The sequence below is a fragment of the Pleurodeles waltl genome, chromosome 2_2 (assembly GCF_031143425.1).
Source record: "Pleurodeles waltl isolate 20211129_DDA chromosome 2_2, aPleWal1.hap1.20221129, whole genome shotgun sequence".
In the NCBI taxonomy this organism is placed as follows: domain Eukaryota; kingdom Metazoa; phylum Chordata; class Amphibia; order Caudata; family Salamandridae; genus Pleurodeles; species Pleurodeles waltl.
This window is the reverse complement of record NC_090439.1, coordinates 718,348,070-718,364,460: the sequence shown is the minus strand read 5'-3', so window position 1 is coordinate 718,364,460 and position 16,391 is coordinate 718,348,070. Positions and strand designations below refer to the sequence as shown.

Sequence of the window (16,391 nt, the reverse complement as noted above, 5' to 3'; positions counted from 1 at the left end):
CTTCCTTCATGCAGGACTTGGTATGTAGCTGCTATAATATAGATACAATTTCCTGTGCATGTACCTTATCAGGATGTCCCAGTCACCATGAGGTCCTTCATGTTGTGAGTACCAAGCCTGAGGGCTTGTTCTCTATGATGGCAAAGGAACTGCTCAGTTGTTAGATTTAATCATATGTAATACAATTACAGGTAGTTTACCCTTGTGAAACGTAGCTTATTAAAATAAAATCACTACATTTATTTAGTCGGACGGCTCACCAGGTTGAACAATATATTACCTAATCTTGAATTTTAATCTTTTTTACAGTGTTCATAAATATATTGCATAAAATATGTTCTTAAGAATGAATATGTTGTATTAGTCTATGTGTATTTGATGGTGCAGGCTCCGCTTCACCATGCATTACTAAATTCAAGTAGAGTAATTAGAGTAGACCATCATGTCAGTCACTTGATCTGATTCAGAGCCTGGTGGGTGACCTTTTGTGTTTTCAGATGCCCTTCTTTGCTTCCCCTGGTGAAGGACCAGCCACCCCAATTGTATACCCTTTTATCTCGAATTTAATTTATTGATTTTGCAATCAAGCATCAACACAAAGACAAAAACAATACCCTCACCCCTCCCCTGACGCCCCCACCAACAGATCCAGAGAGAGAGAGACATTGCTTCAGAAACTTTTTCTGCTGAGTACCAAGACATGATACTCAAAATAGCATTATGAAAACTGTATGCAGTGCACATGGTGGTGCTGATGCCCTGCAGACACATTTCCCCATGACTTCCGTTGCATTTACTTGTCTCCAGAGTCCGTTCCACTCTACACAACAGGTTCCTCAATTTCTTGCTGTATTTGGATATCCACCATATCCCTTTCTGTTCTGCCCTCCCTGATCAGTCCAGTTGTATACCAATCTGTCTCCCACCCCACACTCCACACGCACCCATTGTCCCACAGGCATAGTTTCTTTGTGGGTAGTCTGGTAGTCAACCTTCATAGTGCTATACATTTCTATGCTACGGCTAAACCCAGTTCTACCACCTTTTCTGCATGTTTAGTGTTTGAATTAGGTCACCAACCCCAGAAGGCACAGCTGCACCGTGGGTATTAGTGATAGCTCGGTCATGGCCCCCAACACCTAAAGCACCACTCTCCAGAATGTCCTCATGTCCAGGCATCTCCGCCACATATTAATTTAAGTCCCAAGAGGTGACTGGCATCTGGGGCAGTGTTCCTGCTTGTTGGATCTAATCTGTGCCGCCATTGTGTTGTGATATAATCCCTGTGTATAGTGTATCAATTTTAACCATGTGTCACGTGTCAACCTTCTGCAATTGACCAGCACAGAAGGCCACTCGTGTTTATTCAGTTACTCTACCATATCTTCCTCCCGTTGTGTTTTCAGTGTTGTAATAAGAGAGGCCGTGCGTGGTACATGGATGGCATACAGACGTGAGACAAGCCTAGATTCTCCCCCCATGTCTGGCAGTGTCTGGTTTAGGACATATGTGTCTGGTTCTTGCGGGAATCCTGGCCATGCCTTCCGTATAGCCTGCCTGGCAGGATTTATTTGCCGAAAGTGCATGTACTGGTGCCTTGGATGCCTTTTTGTGGCAAAGCTTAATTCTGAGCGAGCCACCATGTTGTTGCAGCCCACTCAGTGATCTGTTTTTTTCTTTCTTTTTCAGAACCCACCCCAAAGTGGAGATTTATTTCTTACAAACAAAAAATTCACTGTCTCTGATATTTAGAGAGATTTCAAACAGTACCTTTGGAACATTTTTCATTTTTCCTGCCACAACTCCAGGGCTGGTACGGTGGTCCTGGGCAGCAAAAATCGACAGCTAAAGGGTGTGGCATTCTCCACTGTGACCTGATGGCGGACTGGCTAATTAGTCACCTCAGGCTCCAATAAATGAGGTGTTGGAACCATAGGTTTTGACAGGGTGGGAGCTACCCCAGTGTATGGCCCTAGCTCTGCCAGATCCTAAAGGACTGTCTTTCAGTGTCTTCTAAGTTCCACCTGCAGTGTATGGGCGAATCACATTTCATTCTTTTTAACAACTTGAAAAATGTTATTTTCATTTCTTGAAAGCCACGTCTGTGTGATAATGTAAACTGTGTGCATTCCAATGCCTGTTCTAAAAGAAGTTTCTTTTTCAGAAAGCTGAATGGATGACAACCACATGTAATCATGCACTTTACGCGATTTGCGACGTGTTCACCCAGTATTTTGAAGTTCTTAGCGGTGTCCTACTGGATGACATATTTTCACAGCTCTACTGGTGTGTGCAGCAAGGTATACTGAAGATATTTTGCATGCATTAGATCTCTTTATATTGCTAATAATTCTTTACAAAACGTACAATTTTCTGTTTCAGATAATGAACAGCTGGCTCGTTCTGGAACAAACTGTTTAGAAAACGTTGTGATTCTAAACGGTGAAAAATTCACCTTAGAAATCTGGGACAGAACTTGCAATTGCATGCTAAGTATATTTAAAACAACAATACCACATGCGTAAGTATGATTGTCTGCATCCATCATATGTGCAGTTTTTTGGTGAGATAGTAATGTATCTAGCTTGATAAAGCTTCAGCTGAAAAAATACTTGTAAGTCTTCTTCCAGATGTTGTGGGAAAGTAAAAATTTGCATACCAGAATTGAAAATAGAGGAAAGAAAAACTAACTGAACACAACATTTTATTGAGGGGAAACTATGTGATCAATGGCATGTGTGACTGTAGATACATATGCTTTGCATAAGTCCTCCATCTAGTGTTGAGTCTGGAGTGTTGAAAGTTGTTCTTGTTTAAAGAATCTTTTCGAGTCACTGGAAGGAGTGACTCCTTTCGGTGATACTGCGCATGGGCATCGAGTTCTTTGTTAAATTGTTTTTTCTCAGCCGTTCGGTTCAGATGTGTGTTCCTCTTGCTCTGGTTTCAACTCTGCTTGGTCAATCTCATAACTGTCCTCTTACATTTCTCTATCAGCAACGATATTGTACTCCAGTCGGGTTTTCTCCTTATTGCGTGGTCAGTCTGAATTTCTGCTCCAGTAACCGGTGCACCGCCGTTCGGGCGACCTCACCCCTGGGCCCACTACTTCATGTGGCGTCAAACTATGCAAGGCTAATGGAACATACTCCATTTTTTAACAGAGTTGCAACACTTGCTGTTCCTTTCAATCAAAGAAGATGTTGTGGGACCAAAGAGCTTGTCGATTAGAAATGGCATCCAAGACACCAGACGGCACGCCGGATATCTTCTAGGAAGAGCAAACGCAGGAGGAGCCTAATGAGAGGAGGCCTTCTCCGTCCAAGACTCCAAGTCAGACGTACAATTCGACATTGAGAGCCAGACAGTCACCTCTGCTCAACCTGTGAGCAGAATAACCCTCTACACCCCATACAAAGTCTTTTAAAAAGCCCTTGAAGCAGGTGGCCGGACCACCACTGCCTTTGGGCCATGGTCGATCCAAAAATCTCCTTTGAATGCCCCGCCTTCCGGCCCGGCACTGAAGACAGATCAGACGTCTTCGGCTCGCCATCATTAAATACAGCTTCGGGATCAAGCAGAGCCATCAAACCGAGCACTGAGCAAGAAATCCTCCACATCATCTTCAGAGCCGACAGTTCGCACACACCGAAGATTTCGGTGCCGAAAATTTCAGAACACAGGACTGTGCCTCATAAAGAATCCAATCATTCTTTCAGTGGAGCCAATTTTAGAGATCATGGACGCTCGTCGGCTCCAGCTCCATACTGAGAAAGGAACAGGGAGAATCATTGCTTCCCCCGCCGTTCCACTAAAAAGGAAGTTGACCTTTGAAGAGGTCTTTGATAATACTCTACCCCAAAAACAGGCCTCCAAGAACAAGGCTTCAATTAGGACTCAGCATTCTCCTCTATAGTCTCCAATTCTTCCTTCCACCACCTCCTTGTTCTCCAACACCACTTCTTGAACCACAGTTTTTACCACAGGGTTCACCAGTACCACCCGAGAGTGATCTGGATGACACACCACATGAGCTAGACCCCTGGGACTCATATGATCCAGATCCTATCTTGCCAAATGACACAGATCTATACCCTGCACTACCATAACAACCTGAAGACTCAACATCATATCAGCAGGTGATAGCAAGGGCAGTGGCATTCGTCCAGTTACACACAAACCCTATTGAAGAGGATTTTCTCTTTGACACCCTTACAACACACAGAGTCAATTCCTCCCCAGCCCTTCCAGGGGTGTGGAATTTATTAAAATATCTACTTGTCCAGGGGACAGGTTGCTTCTCAAATCTACTTGTCCTGTAAAAAGATCTACTTGTCCCTTTGGTGCCATGTAGTGTGGCGACAAATTATGGCCGCAATTAATAGCCTCTCTGATTATGCCAGGGCTACTACCATAGTAGGGCTTGAATACTTGCAGTTTCAATCCCTACTGTAGCAATTTCCTTATTTTGCCACCTTTCTGCAGATCTGCATACTGGGGCTGGAGGAAGCAGTAAGCAATAGTTCCAGGGCTGGAATGCCTTTGAGTCTGCAAACCTACTAACCTGCATGTTTTAAAGATTTTTACCAGCTTCTCTCTAAAATTTTCCCATAATAAGAAAGGTTGGACATTTACTCCTGACAATGGCAGAATTAGAACTTCTTCCAGGGTTGGGAAGAAAGTGGTTAGAGGGAAAATGAACTTGCAAATGCTCAATAGATTTTCACATGAGCAAATCTACACATCGTATTTACCCATGCTAAAATACAGTTCACAAATATTTTACAGGGGTACGACATATACCATGGGTGCACTTTTGTGACTTTCTTAAAGAATTTGGGGCCACATGTAGGTAGGTTCAGATTTGTGACCTGCAAATTGCGAGTCGCAAATCCGAATGTAGGATGGTGTCCTTGACACCATCTGTGATTCGCAAGGGCTTCGCAAATGCCCACCTCATGAATAATCATGAGGTGGGTCGCAATTTGCGACCCCTTCGCGAGTGGTGGCCTGCTGGAGACAGCAGACCACCATGTCTGTGACTGCTTTTCAATAAAGCAGTTTTTTTTTTTTTTTGTAATGCAGCCCGTTTTCTTTAAAGGAAAACGAGATACATAACAAAAACGAAAAATTAAACTTTTTCGTTTCATTTTTTCAGAGCGAGAAAATGTTTGCAGTGACATTCACAATGGGGAAGTGGTCCCATGGGGATCCCTTCCCTTTTGCGAAAGTGTTTGCACCCATTTGAAATGGGTGCAAACTGCGATTGGTTTGCGCCCGCGTTCGCGGTCACAAAACAATCCTACATTGCACTGCGAGTCGCAATTAGGAAGGGAACACCCCTTACTAATTGCGAGTCGCAAACCCGTTTTGTGATTCGGTAACCAGGTAACTGAATCGCAAAACTGGGCTTGTGCATCGCAATGTGCTTTTTGCACGTCGCAAACAGCGAAAGTCGCTGTTTGCGACATGCAAAAAGCTACCTACATGTGGGTCTTGGTCCCTAATTAGGTCTGGTGTTAACGAAGACATTTTGTTTTTATTAAACTTCTATTTCTCTCTCTTTCGGCTGGCTTTACTGTGAGTGATCGCATTCTGCTCTTCCACAAGGAGCATATTGCCACACAAAGTAGTTTTGTTCAGTGTCGGGAACTACAGTGGCAATCAGTGACGTAACGAAACTGGAGGGTGCCCCTTTGCAAAGAACATGGAGGAGCCCCCTCTCCAGACTCACTCAGGGCAGGTGCTGTGCTGAAGGGGCCCCCTGGAGGTTGGCTGCGGGCCTTTGTTATGCCGCTGGTGGCAACGTGTGCTTTTAGAGTTCAAAAACCTTTTAGGGGGTTTTGCCAGTGTTTGTTACAATGTTGAGGGCCTGGTAGCTCCCACAACAATAAAGTATTACAAAAGCCATGTCAAAACAAGACACACATTGATGAAACTAAAAGACTTATAAAAATGTCAGATCAGTTGGCTTTGTCAGTGTTTGTTTTTCATGCTTCCCATAATCGTGTTGAAAATGGTTACACTGATTTTCCATTAGAAATTTTTTGGGAAATACTAGCATGCATCAGCACATTTTACTAAATGACAATTTGCATATAACCAGACAGCATTCTGGGAGCATTATACTTAGCCTCTTAGTCTAAACTTTTCAAACATGTGTGTACACGTTTTTTTTTTTTTTTGTACTGGAACTAACGTCAGTAGTGAAGTGTGACCTTAAAACATTTATTTACAGCACTCACCCTAATAATGAACGCTTTCAAATAATGAACCATAAATACAAGTTCGAACAGCTTTATCTTTTGGAAACACATTACCTCAACTGCAGAGAGTTCCACTCTCTGTAAACAGGCAGCCAAAGGGTTTGTGCTGCAGGGGGTTGGGCCTACTTGTCCCAAGGACAAAGTAAACATAAAAACTTGTTGCCCTTGACCCCAAACCAGATGTCCCGGGCGTCGGGCTATAGGAATTCCACATCCCTGCCTTCCCGGCATGCTTGGTCATGCTAATCACATGTTTAAAGAACCTGTGAGGTCCCGAGTTATCACTCCTAATGGTGGATTAAAAATAAAATGTAGCACCTACAGACTATCTGTTTATACGGACTCAAATCCATCCAGATTCAATGGTGGTTAGTACTGCAAAAATATGCTAATAGTCAGTCTCCTAGAGATTCACACCCTCTTGACGAAGAAAGTAAGAAAATAGATGCAGCTGGGAAAAGAGTAACAGTACAAGCTGCCAATCATTGGCGTATGGCCAATTCACAAGCATTCTTAGCACGGGACGACAGGGCCCACTTGGATGAAATGGAAGATCTTCAGTACCTCCCAGAGGAGCATTGCAAATGGGCGCAAGAAATAGTATCGGAAGGTCAGGCTATCACTAACAACTCAATTGGTTATGCAATAGATGCCACAGATACATCAGCATGCAGTATCAACACAACCATCATCATACTCAGGCATGCTTGGGTTAGGCGCTCAGGCTTCAAGCAGGAAATACAGCAGGCACTACTCAACATGCCATTTGATAGGGAACACCTATTTGGACACAATTGAAAAACTTAAAAAAGACTCCAAAACAGCAAAAGCAATGGGGACACTACTAAAGTGTATTAATTTTCATCACCCACCATTCAAGGGAGACTTCAAACCATTGTCTACTGAGCCTTCCACCTCTCCAACCAGACAAGCCTCCCACTTTTACAACTGAGGTTCCTTTTGGGAATCATATAGAGGCACAAATAACAAAGGTAAGGCATCCACCTCCCGAGGCCTGCCTCCACTGCCCACCAGTGACTACCTATACCTTCCACCACCTCACATCTCTCCGATAGGGGTAAGACTGAAAGACTTCTATTCACAATTATCTGATATCACCACAGACTGGTGGGTTCTCTCAGTTATCCAACATAGTTATTGTCTGGAGCTCACTTCCACTCCATAAAACATTCCCTGTCCTACTCACAAATTCTCACAAGAACACCTTTCTCTTCTTAAAGAAGAAATTCAATCCCTCCTCAAATGGACTATAGAACCAGTTCCCATGTCACATCAAGGATCAAGAATATACTCCCTATACTTTCTTATACCAAAGAAGGATGGGTCACTAAGGCCAATCATAGATCTCAGACCATTAAATCACTACATTTTCTCAGAGCATTTCCATACGGTCGCTCTCCAAGATGTCATTCCACTGTTACAGCAAGGTGACTTTGACAGTGTAAGATCTAAAGGGTGCTTGCTTTCATATTCCTATTTACCAGCTCACCTCAAATATCTCAGATTCGTAAATGCGGGAAAACATTATCAGTTCAAGTTTTTACCTTTCGGGGTCACAACCCCTCCTAGGGTCTTCATAAAGGGTCTAGCACTAGTTGCTGCATATCTCAGACATCAACACATTCATGTCTTCCCTTACTTGGATGTTTGTCTCATCAAAGCCCCTACGTTACAACACTGTCAGCATCACATTCAGCTGAGAGTGAATCTTCTTCACGCTCTGGGATTCAACTTTCTCAAATCCCATCTCCAACCTTTACAGATACAGCCTTATCTAGGAGCAGTGCTCAATGCACAGATAGGGTTAGCATAATCAAGTCCAGCTCAGATTAAAACTTTTCAAAAGTTTCCCAGTTACAGGAAGACCACACTTACACAGTAAAAACAGTGATGCGGCTATTAGGAATGATGGGGTCTTGCTTTGACATTATACCTCATGCCAGACTGCACATACGTCCCCTACAGCACTGTCGTGTCTCAGCAGTGGTTTCAGTCATAAGGTCATCTGGAAGATCTAATGTTGTTGAACCACCAAACTTACCACTCTCTGCAATGGGGGAATTCCAACAACCTCTACAAGGGGTGTCTCTTTCTGGACCATGTGCCTCAAATCACTCTGACTACAGATGCATCACAGACAGTTTGGGGAGCTCAGCTTAACAACCTCACAATACAAGGTCTATTGGATCCCATTCAGAAATCTTCACATATCAATTACCTGGAGCTTCAAGCAGTTCTTCTAGCACTGAACGCTTTTCTTTCACAACTTTGGCATAAAGTGTTTCTAGTCCATATAGACAAAATGGCAACCCTCTGCAAAAACAGGGGGCGACACGTTCTTCTCAGCGGTCACATCTTGCTCAAACATTATGGAAATGGGCAATTCACCACCACATTAATTTAGTGGCAGAGTATCTCCTAAGCATGGACAACCAATTTGCAGACCTGCTCAGCAGGATGCAGCAACAAGTCCTTCAACAGTACTTCCTAAAGTGGCAAACACCCCGAATAGGCCTCTTTGCCACCTCAGAAAATACAAAATACCAAAACCTTGCATCCAGATAGCCACATCCTCAGTCCAAGGGCAATGCTCTATGGATGAATTGGTCAGGGATATTTGCTTACGCTTTTCTGCCTCTCCCACTCATTCCATCTCTAGTTCGCAAATTAAGGCAAACCTCTCTCACTATGATCCTTGTAACTCCCACATGGGCACGTCAAGCTTGGTTCACAACACTTCTGGATCTTTCCCAACAGGCCAGACCTTCTCATTCAGAATCAAGGACAGATAAGTCATTCAAATCCCAAATCTCTCAACCTTGCTATTTGACTCCTGAAGTTAAAGAGTTAGGTTACTTAAAGCTACTGCCAGAATGTATGGACATTCTGAGAGAAGCCCGCAAACCAACAACCAGACAGGGTTATGCTGCAAAATGGAAACATGTTGTATGCCACTGTCAACCTAAACACACTGACTCACTCAAAGCTTCGATTGAAGACATTGTCTGTTATTTGCTATGTTTGCAGAAAGCAAACTTAGCATATTCGTCTGTTCATCTTCATTTAGCAGCTTTAGCTGTATATCTCCAAAACAGACAACACATCTCTTTATTCATAATCCCAGTTATTAAAGCTTTCATGGAAGGTCTCAAAAGAGTCATTCCACCCAGGGTACATCTAGCACCATCCAGGAACCTTAATGTTGTTCTTACTAGGCTCATAAGTTCACCTTTTAAGCCAATGCATTCATGTCCTTCTCAGTTACTTTTATGGAAAGTGGCATTTGAAGTAGCTATCACTTCCCTACGATGTATAAGTGAACACCAGGCTCTAACTTCAGAAGAACAATTCTTCCAAATACACAGGGATAGAGTAGTTCTTCAAACTAATGCTAAATTCCTTCCAAAAGTAGTTTCACAATTCCATATCAACCAATCTATTGAATTACTAGTCTTCTTTCCGCAACCAGACTCTGTTGTGGAAAGAGCTCTTCACACACTTGAAATTAAAAGGGCTCTCATGTATTATATTGATAGAACCGAACAGTTTAGGAAGTCTAAACAACTTCTTATAGCATTTTTAGTACCTCATAAAGGCAACCCAAATATTTGAAAATGGCATAGCCAGATGGATAAACAAATATATTCAGACTTGCTATGCTAAAGCCAAACGACAGTTACCTGCTACCCCCAAGGCACATTCCAGTAGAAAAAAAGGTGCTTCTATGGATTTTCTAGGTAACATCTCCATAGCAAATCTATGTAAAGCTGCTACTTGGTCTACACCACATACATTTACTAAACACTATTGTGTATGTAGTAGCATGCCAACAAGCCAATGTTGGCCAGGGAGTGCTCAGAACACTTTTTTCAGTCAACTCCAACTCCTACAGGCTAGCCAGTGCTTATATGGAGGGACTGCTTTACAGTCTATTCAAAGCATGGGTATCTACAGCCACACATGCCATCAAAGAAAAATGTTACTTACCTAGTACACATCTGTTCGTGGCATGTAGTGCTGTGGATTCACATGCGTCCTCCCCAGACGCCTATAGCCCTTGCAGGTACATTAACATATAAATATTGTACATTTGTAAATACATTGCATGGCCATCTCTTTCTCTTTATTCTCTAACATTCCGTACCTCACCGGCTTGCTGGAAAACAATCAAACAAATGCCCATGCACAGTATCACCAGAGGAGGAGTTACTCAATCCTTTGGCTCTTAAAGATTCTTTTAACAAAAACAACTTGCAACACCCCGAACCCAACACTAGATGGTGGATGTATGCAAAGCATGTGAATCTACAGTACTAAATGCCACGAAGAGATGTCTATTGGGTATTTCTTTTTTGTATTTTCTGAACACAAAAAACGTAGGGCCATTTGCGATTACAAATAAGCATTTTGGTATGTATGAATTCCACTTTGCGATTCAGTAACATGTTACCGCATTGCAATTTGGAATTGCGCATACATACCAATTCGCTATTAGGAAGGGGCGTCTCATCCCAATACTGAATCGCAGCATGTGGGAATGTTTTGTGACCGAAATGCAGTCATAAAACATTCACATTTTGCCACCTAGTTCAAGTAGGCGGTAATGCATTCTTAAACGGGAAGGGGTTTCCTGTTCCCCTTTGTGAATGGTAGCAAAAACGTTTTTTAAGAGGAGGCATCCTTGCCGCTCTGCAAACTGATTTCTGGGGACAGGAACTTCCCTTTAAGGGACCTAGTTTTGGCCCACCATTCTCAGTGTTCTTCATGGTTCCGCGCTATTGGCGTGGAAAGTCGTGAAAAGAAACTGACGTCAGCGCACAGGGGTGGCGTCTCTATACGACTGCGACATCATCACGACGATCGCGACACCAATGACGCCCGTGAAGTCGACCGATGTCATCTTACGACGCAAAGGGGTGCTGCTCTTAGAAAAATCTCCAGATCCAGTCTGACACCTGGGGAGAATTCTAAGGTAAGGAATCTGCAACTAGAGTATGTCTCTACCAGATGTATCGTTACCGAAGGTAAGTAACTTGTTCATCATAGGCAAATGTTTGTGACAGACGCCCTTCTGGTTTGCCTGCCATGCTTAGAGATAGATCATGACTCCAGTTACTGTCCCAACTGCAGCACCATGAACCCCATAGCAACTTGGGAGCAGGACGCAAAGCTCCTGGTGGCCCTACATCAGAAGACTCCAGGTCCCAGGCTCACTCTTGGAGTCGTTCCCATCAGTCGTGATTGTGGCCAAAGTCATTATCGGGTAAGTCCCACAAACGCAATAAGTCCAAGAAGTTGAAGCACTCTTCAGCTTCACTGCGCTGGTCCAAGTCAACAGATGAGGAGTGGGAAAGATGCCACAAGTTGAGGCCCCCTCTTGCACTTCTGCAGAGCTGGAGCCTGGGTCTCTTTTACGCCTCACTGAATTTCCTGGAGTCAGATCGACCCCTACCCAACTCAGTGACTTTTATTAGGCCATGCACTTTATATTTGGGTGGCCTGATCCCTCTGTAGTGACTTCTGGCCCCAGTGGTTGGGGAGGTTCCCCGGCATCAATCGGGCCCTCTAGATCCGTTATCCAAATTGACTCTGATCGCAAATCCATGACCTTCGCTGGTGAGAAGCCCTGTGGCGCTGAGTCCATAGTGTTCCAAACTCTGATATGGAGGCGTGCTGGTGTTGCTCGACATTGGTGCCAACTGGACCCCAGTGACCCTCCAGGTCAGAGAAAGTGCCTCCTTTCTTTGTCAGACTCAGTGGGAATTTTGGCTGGAATGAATCTGAGGATCTTATGACTACCCAGACCCCCATGAAGACCCAAATGGATGTCGGTAACTGGTATGAGGAGTTAGCTGATGCCAGAGGCCTAAACTCCTCCACAGACACTGGCCTTGTGTCCTCTGCTAGTTTGGCTATGGTGAGGGGGCACCTTTTGCTATAGTGGTGAGGAGGACACTTGAGGCACTCGAACTCTAGCTACCCTCTGTGGAAGTCAAGACTAGTGTCTTGATGGGGGTGCTTCTACTGGTAGTATCCCACTTCTACTACTCTTTCCAACCCTTATGTCCTGCTTGGGGCCTGAGCCAAGCCCTGAACATGCACACGCTGCCTGCAGTCTTCATACTTCATTAGCGTGCCCTCACAACAACACATGCACTGTGTTGGAGGCAGGATGAGACATGGCATGGCATAACATCAGACACGTGGGTGCTCCTGGATGTCCAGTGGGGTTACGCCCTTCCACTCTTAAAAACCCTGCAGCCCCTGCCACCATTCTCAGATCGGCTGACGGAGGACCACCACTCCATACTGCAACACTAAGGGCAGACTCTTTGGCCAAAGGAGCCATCAAGAGGATGCTGGGATCAGAAGTAGGATGTCGTTTCGATTCCCGCTACTTTTTGGTGCCAAAGAAGGGTGGAGGCTTCCACCTTATCCTAGATCTGTGCCCTCTCAATGGCTTCCTGAGGAAGGAAAAATTCAAGATGCTAGCACTTGCCCAGGTCTTGTCTGCATTGTACCCTGAAGACACAATAGTATTGTTGGACCTGCACAATGCCTATTTTCACATCCCCATGCTGCAGACCCATTGGCATTACCTGCGATTCTTGGTGAGGCAAGAGCATTGGCAGTTCACTGTGCTTCTCTTGGGTCTCACCAGTGCCACTCTGGTGTTCACAAAGGTGATGACAATAGTTACAGCACATCTACTGAGTTCAGGTGCCCTAGTCTTGCTCTACCTCGATGACTGGCTATTGAAAGCGGACCCACTCCAGGCAGTCTTCACCCACCTCCAGTCTATGAGGGACCTCCTATACTCTCTGGTGTTCGGTATCAACATGCAGAAGTGTCACCTGACTCCTTCTCAGATGCTCCCTTTCATTGGAGCCATTCAGGACACAATGCAGTGTTGGAAGATTAGAGCGATTTGTTTGACATTGAAAGACTTCCTCTCATCCATCAGTGGAAGGCTGTTTCAGGTATTCAAAGACAACACTTATGCGATGTTGTACTGCAACAAGCTAGGTGGAGTTAGGTTGTGGGTTCTGTGGACATGGTTGGAACATCAGATTTTGAATTCTGTGGACATGGCTGGAACGTCAGGACATTATTCTTCTGGTACAACACCTGGTGGGCTCTCTGAACATCAGGGCAGACAAACTCAGCTATCGATGCCTTGCGGACTATGAATGGGATCTCTTTCAGGATGTGGTGCACGGTCTCTTCTGCGACTGGGGCGAACCTTGGTTGCATCTGTTTGCCACTACCAAGAAAGTGCAATGTCAGCACTTCTATGGATTTCAGATGGGAATTGAAGTTTCTGAAAGAACTAAAAACAACAAAGGAGTTGGTTGGAAACCAATCCTGAGCCTATGTTTCCCGTACAAATTCTGAAAATGAAAACAGGCCTTGGGGAAGGTAGTGTTCAAAGACAATTTCTTTGATTCAGGAAAGTAAGTTCTTCATCAATCTCTAAGATGCCTATTTTTACAATCTCTAGTCACCCAGATCTTCACAAAGATCTATTCTGAGTGATAATTGGCCAGCATGAGCAATTCTGATTGCTGTCATTCTGCCTCAGATCAGCCTTGAAAATAGCAAAATTCATAGCATTGGTGACTTGAAGATTTTTTCTTACATGTATGATTGAAACTGAAGTGTACAATAAAACTAATTGAACAAATCAACAAAAATGTTGTGCCTGCTTCATCTTCTAGGTCTATCAATTAATTAGGAGAAAAAAATCTAAATCTTATTACCAGGCCAAAAATTGTATTCTTTGGAGTGTGTGCAGTGCAGGCGGGGTCACTGCTAATATGCATCCCCTCGTTCTGCATTGCAGGCTTTGCCGGAGGTAATACAAGAGTAAACAAACTGCCAGCTGCATTACATAAGCTGCCAATGGCAAGTTAGGTTATTATCAGTGACTCTCTCATGGCGGCCCTTACCTGGAGGATGGCACTACAGAATCTCACAGTTGGTGTCCATCTGACACCCAGAACATGTTTGTACTCACACAAAATGTGTTCCTGAAGGACGGGATTAATGGTCTAGGCCAGAGAACCTAATGCATGCAAATGTGTTTGAATGGAAATCTTTTTGACTGACCCACAGGCCTTTTAGTGTGGAGTAAAGTTTCAGTTGTTACAGACATCGTGACAATGCATAAAATCTCTCATCTTCTCTTTAAAATCTTAAAATTTAGAGCACATGGGTTGATATGTTCCATATCAGTAGCTCTCCCAAATGCCCTACGTCTCACAACCTAAATGGTATTTGCAAAGAAGTGGAAAGCTGATCTAGGGCTCTTAGGAGATGAGAAATAGGACATAGCTCTGCTCACCCAAGGGAGGTGGCCATAGAATGCACTCAGAGATGGATCCACATTCCGGTCAACATCTACACGTAATGTACTTCATCATGTGTAAATTGTTTATTTTGGGACCAATATTCAGTATATACATCAATGACCTGGCAGCAAATTTATAGCATAATGGATGCCTGCTGTACACTCTTGACCTAGTCCTCCTATCTCCGATAGAACATTGCCTGCAACGCAGCCTTCACATAGTGCAAAATTAATGTAGCTTAAGGAGCCTAAAATGTTCTAAGATATGCACTACTACATTAAACACAAACAAATGCAGATACACAGGTACAACTTTCAGCTTCATATGAAAGTTGACCCAAGACATGCTTAAAGGGGCCACTTGAGCATTCTACACCAAGAGGGTAAACCTTCAAGACATATTTCTATCCAGCATCGGATTGTAAGACATGCCCTTCGATGACTGCTCCAAGGATAATGCTTACCCAACAGAAAACATGCACCTGCTGTTCTGCAAACAAGTAATGAAGAACCACAGGAATTAAATGAACAATGGCTGTCAAGGCAACCTATTACTGCAGCCATTACAATTTAACTTAGACAAAAGGGCAGAAAAATTCCATTTAAAATTCAGAAACAACAACAAATATATTTAGTTAAAGTTCTACAAAACTAATGAACTGAGAAAACAGATGCCTTCATGTTCTAAGAAGCCTAACCTGTACAAGAAACAGAAGGCACACTTCTTACTGCAACACAGCATACCACTAACTAGATCTGGTATTTAAACAAAAGTAGGCAAAGAACCACGATCCACTGAAACTCTCAATATCAGCCACAACGCAGAATAAAAACGTTCCAGACTGCTAGATCAGTGGTATAGCCCATCAGAATATTTATCCACGATAAATTAGCTTAAGCCAAAAACAGAGTCTGAAACTACACACCAGTGATTAAAAGAGGATACCACTCACACATGGAACTGAAAAGCAGAGCAAAATCTAATCTGTGAGCACTGGACATTGGCTACCTAAAAGAATGTGTTTCCTGATATCCTTCCCCAAAAAGAAGTAGTACTAAACATGTGTTGAAGGGAGTTTATGTACAAGATCACCCAGTTTCCCCAGGGTGGAGACAAACACAACAGCCAAAGCCTGTTGGAAACATTACCCAGTGGTCAGTAGACTATTTCGTACATCAGATTCTGAATTGTCAATAACTGTGATATTTTGGCAGTGTATTTCACTTAGAAGCATGCCATTAAGTCAATATATTGTGCTGTTCACATACTGATTCACAACCACTTTGCACAATGAGTGACAATAGGCCAGTTTCATTTTACTGCTTGCCTACTCATGCTCTCATAGCCACATCTTGTATAAAAGTCCGAAACTGGAGAATTCAAACCATTTATTGTTTTTATTGTGCCGTCACTGCATTCAGTCATTACAATTTTCTTATTCCATGTCTAGCTAGACTTACTCTGATAGCTGAAAACGTACATTGCTTTTTTGATTTTGCAAAAACCTGGAAACTGTAGGGGTCATTATGACCCTGGCAGTGAGTGTTAATGTGGCGGTAGTACCGCCAACAGGCTTACGGTACAAACCGCCACATTATGAGAATGGTGGGTTGGCTGCAGCCAACCCGCCACTTCTCTACTCATGGCAGTATCAGCCGCCAAGCCGGAGATGTCCGTCTCCAGCCAGGTGGCCGGCACAGTACCACCGGCGGCATTATGAGCCTGCCTATCACCATGCTTTGCATGGCGTTAGCAA

At 43.7% G+C, this 16,391-nt stretch overlaps 1 protein-coding gene across 1 annotated transcript in view; it reads left to right on the top strand.

Annotated features, from left to right (window-relative positions):
• ARFGEF1 (ARF guanine nucleotide exchange factor 1) overlaps positions 1-16,391 on the top strand; it is a 961,498-nt gene that overhangs the window by 820,023 nt on the left and 125,084 nt on the right. The window contains exons 31-32 of the mRNA XM_069220293.1: positions 2,165-2,300; positions 2,383-2,521. Coding sequence (XP_069076394.1) covers positions 2,165-2,300; positions 2,383-2,521 — 275 coding nt within the window. The remainder of the gene's footprint in view (positions 1-2,164; positions 2,301-2,382; positions 2,522-16,391) is intronic.